Source organism: Sinocyclocheilus anshuiensis, unplaced genomic scaffold, assembly GCF_001515605.1.
Source record: "Sinocyclocheilus anshuiensis isolate Anshui unplaced genomic scaffold, SAMN03320099.WGS_v1.1 scaffold656, whole genome shotgun sequence".
Lineage (NCBI taxonomy): Eukaryota > Metazoa > Chordata > Actinopteri > Cypriniformes > Cyprinidae > Sinocyclocheilus > Sinocyclocheilus anshuiensis.
The window spans coordinates 1172044-1176016 of NW_015555829.1; the positions used below are offsets into that span (position 1 = coordinate 1172044).

The 3973-nt window shown below is 38.5% G+C and overlaps 1 protein-coding gene and 1 long non-coding RNA gene across 6 annotated transcripts in view; one reads left to right on the forward strand and one right to left on the reverse strand.

Moving 5' to 3' along the window:
- LOC107675350 (uncharacterized) overlaps nt 1-3801 on the forward strand; it is a 9503-nt gene extending 5702 nt beyond the window's left edge. The window contains exons 2-3 of the long non-coding RNA XR_001632590.1: nt 1844-1859; nt 3738-3801. This is a non-coding gene — a long non-coding RNA (uncharacterized LOC107675350). The remainder of the gene's footprint in view (nt 1-1843; nt 1860-3737) is intronic.
- The window catches only part of zeb2a (zinc finger E-box binding homeobox 2a), a 64909-nt gene that overhangs the window by 16070 nt on the left and 44866 nt on the right, over nt 1-3973 (reverse strand). For all 5 annotated transcript variants that reach the window (XM_016469641.1, XM_016469643.1, XM_016469642.1 and 2 more), the window contains one exon: nt 1583-1801. In XM_016469641.1, the coding sequence (XP_016325127.1) occupies nt 1583-1801 (219 nt within the window). The remainder of the gene's footprint in view (nt 1-1582; nt 1802-3973) is intronic.

Sequence of the window (3973 nt, forward strand, 5' to 3'; positions counted from 1 at the left end):
TTTTTGGCTATTGCTACAAATATACCCCAGCGACTTAAGACTGGTTTTGTGGTCCAGGGTCACATATATTTAATACATTGATATATACAGTACCACTAAAACTATAGGGTCAGAAAGTTTTTGTATGTGTGTGTGTGTGTGTGTGTGTGTGTGTGTGTGTGTGTGTGTGTGTGAAAGAAATGCATACTTGGATTCAGAAAGGACATTAAATTTATTAAAAGTGCCAGTATAGACATTTACAATGTTATGAAATATTTAGTTAAGAAAATGCTTTTCTTTTGAACTTTATACCAATTAAAGAATCCTGAGAAACAAAAATGAAATGTTTCACCATTTCCACCAAAATATTAAGCTGTTTTCAACATTGATAATAAGAAGAAATGTTTCTTGAGCACCAAATCAGCATATTCATCCTTCAAACCCCACTGTCTTAGCAAAGCATATACAGGGGACTTGAGGTGCATCTTCTCTGGCTACCACAGCGCACTGATACAAAGAGGAAGAACCACAGAAGATGATTCATGCAGGGCTCATGAAAATTAAGCTTTGTCATCACAGGAATAAAATACATTAAAATATAAAATATAAAACAGTTATTTTGAATTGTAAAAATATTTCACAATATTATTGTTTTACTGCATTTTTGATCAAATAAATGGGAAGAACCACAGAAGATGATTCATGCAGCCTCTTTTAAGATGTTGCTTTTATCAACATATAACACAATTCTTTTTTTTTCCAGAAAGCAGACTCATACCTTCATATTTAGTCACTAAAATAAAATAATGCTATGCTGCCAAGAGGCGTGGCCTTCAAATAAACTCAGATGACATTCATTAATCTAGCATATCATGGTGTGAACATCAACTAAACAAAACACTGTTCAAGCAGATGACACATCCCTGAAGACCCTGTTTAGTTCTGCGACTGTGACACTCTCTGAAGTTAAGTGATGCATATGGTTTAGTCATTAGCCGAGACTGATTGCTAGGGGTCGGGTTTTTTTCTTTCTTTTTTTATTTTTTCAAACCGGGCGACTCGCATGAGTTCTCCATTCACTCTGTAACTGTCAGCCAGGCCCAGGGAATTGTGGGCCTATTATGTATGTAAATGGCCATCATAATGCAAAAAATTTAATTTAAGGCCTTTAATGAGTCTTCAGCAGGGCACACTCATGCTAAATGATAGCTATGTAATCCTAATTAAGAGAATTTGTCTTTAAAGCCTCACTAGCTTGGGCCTTGTCTATGATCTTGATCGCTTTTTGGGTGGGTGAGTCAAAACGAAGCCAGAAGAAAGGGGTGTGGAGACAGTGATGAGGCACTGAAGATTAGGTGTAACCTACTTTGTGACAAAAGTAAGAAACCAAAGTAGAAATGTGAGCTAATAGTCTAAAAGTTGCCATTACATCAGAAGTGCCAAACAGCTTCTAGGTGTTGGCCTAATAAATAAAGCTGCTCGGTCCTGGTAATATGAAAATGGCAAGGTTGATGAAAAAAGAAAAAAAAATGTAACCTCGGCTTCATATGTTTCATATGTTAATACCTAATTTCGGCCTGATATTCTCAGCGCTCACTCTTACCTGAACCATTCAGGTCTCCGTGGCACCAGACATGGGCTCCTGCCCCATCCTGGCTTTCATTTTCTTCATCCCCATGGCAGGAGATCAGGGCATGGGCCACCCGGGGTGAGGCCTCCAGACTCGGCACACCTGCTGGACTGCCTTCGCCCTCAGAACCCAGGAGTCTGTCCTCCTCATCGGACCCTGAACCGGCATCCACCACGTTTTCATAACTCAGCACTGAAGACAGAACAGAGTCCAGGTGTTATTATTGAGTTTAAGCTCATCTTAAGAGTTTGTGCAGTCTTGGTGGTCAGGCTATATAGCTACAATCTTGACCTGCTACCCCACTTCTTTACAAATGCAGTAAACATAGAGTAATAAAGTCAGAGCAGGCCAACTGAGGTTGCCAGTGAAAAAAAAAAAAAAGAAAAGAAAAGAAAATCTAGCAGATTGAGGCATTTGTGTAAAATGTATGAAGCCTGTGAAAAACAGGTGTTGTTAACCTTTTCTGAAGCAGTGATAATATAAATAACACACACACACACACACACACACACATATATTAGGGGTTGAACGACTTCTGATTTTTTAAAGTCGACTTTTATGTGATGAAAGTCGAGTCGAAATCAACTAGTCGCTGATGACGTCATTAATGAACAAATAAGTCTGGAGCTGTGACAAACACCTTGTGCACAGCTATAGCATTTGACACAGCGCTGCCCATATGGCTATTGTTCCTATAACAGCTCATTTTTATCAGTTCTTTTGTCTTTGGGTCGTTATATTTCTCACAGATTTCTGCTCGTTCTAAATCAGATACAGATAAAGTAGCACAGTAAAGATTACATTTGTATGAATGCATTAGTGAGAGCATTTGCGTGTCTGAATTAATTCTACCTGGCAGCGTCTCGCTACTAATAGTGAAGCTGAGGGATTTATTTAAGAAATATATGCTTGAGCTTTACAGTTTCTAAGCTATTTTATTGAGAAATCACAGAACAGTGTTGACAATACATTTCTGCGCTGAATGATTCTGTGCGCGCGCGATGTGTGCGTGATATACGAGTACTGTACTGTCTGTAGCCTATGTGTGTGCAATAGAGTGCAGCAGCACATTAGATTAGAACGGCGATTAACTTACCTGTACAATAAGCTGTTTAAAATGTGCATTCTCCCATTCATTTTCGAGCATCCAATAATATAATCATACGTCTTGTGGAGCGCTTTCAGAGTATGCATTTATTTGTTAACAAACACACACATAAATCATAAAAATATTACACACACACTCACATATATATATATAGTTCATTTGCAAAAACTGATAAACGAAACTTTAAAATAAAAATGAGCTGATTGCCGTGCATTATTCTCCACATATAGCGCGATCTGAACCCTAAACACGTTTTGTCAAAAAAGCCGGTTTTGTCCACTTTCAAGGCATCGCGAGTTCACGTTTTACTGCAGAAGCCGACAAGCGCCCTTGTTGTTTTTGAACAGAAGTCGATAAGTCCATTTTAGCGAATCAGCGCGCTGTATTCAGGTCAGGTGACAAGGCTACTTTCACTTTGAAAAGACGTGCTAGCTGAGAGGAGTTTCGTCAAAGCTGACTAAAAGTGATCGAGGATGGATAATTTCGATGAACTTGATTAACCTGTGATATCTTATTCAGGGCGAAAAAGGAAAATAAAAGCGGAAACGTTTTCACGGAACCTTGCAAAAGCAGCACGTTACAATGGTGAGCATGGCCGGACTTACCATTGGGCTTGAGGGCCTTGTAGGGGGACCCGCCTTTGCCCGTTTACGTTTGTTTGATTTGTTCATTATATGCCAGTCAGAATTCTGAAATTATTAGCCGCATTTACACTGCGCACGCAAGATCTAAACGGGCCAGCCGGGGCTACAGCTTTCAACTACGACCTTCGAGGCCACAATCAAACAACATAAACTGGTATTTATGATTATTTCACAAAGAAGAAGGACACACGTATTGAATTGCATCTGCACCGATTGGTTTGTTATCACATGGCTACTTTAAACAGCTCCATTAAGCCTTTAGCCCCAAAGAGCGCACATTTATAAAGATAATGATAAATTCTCAAATGTTCACACATTTATTTCTTTACAGAGGATGATTCTATATTACTATATTAATGTTCCACTATTAATATAGTGAGCGCTCTCTCTCGTCTTACAGCCATTACACATAGTGGGGAAGAAATGTCATCAAAATGATTTTAAATTAAAAATAGCAATTTAATTAGTTTTTATAACATAGCTATGTCTATGATATAGGACTTAGCCTATCACACAAACAAGAGTCCTGTTTTTTCCCGAATATCTGCACGATTGCAAATGTACAATAAACAACAACTTACAGAGTAACTTTCAGACACAAAATTCCGTTTT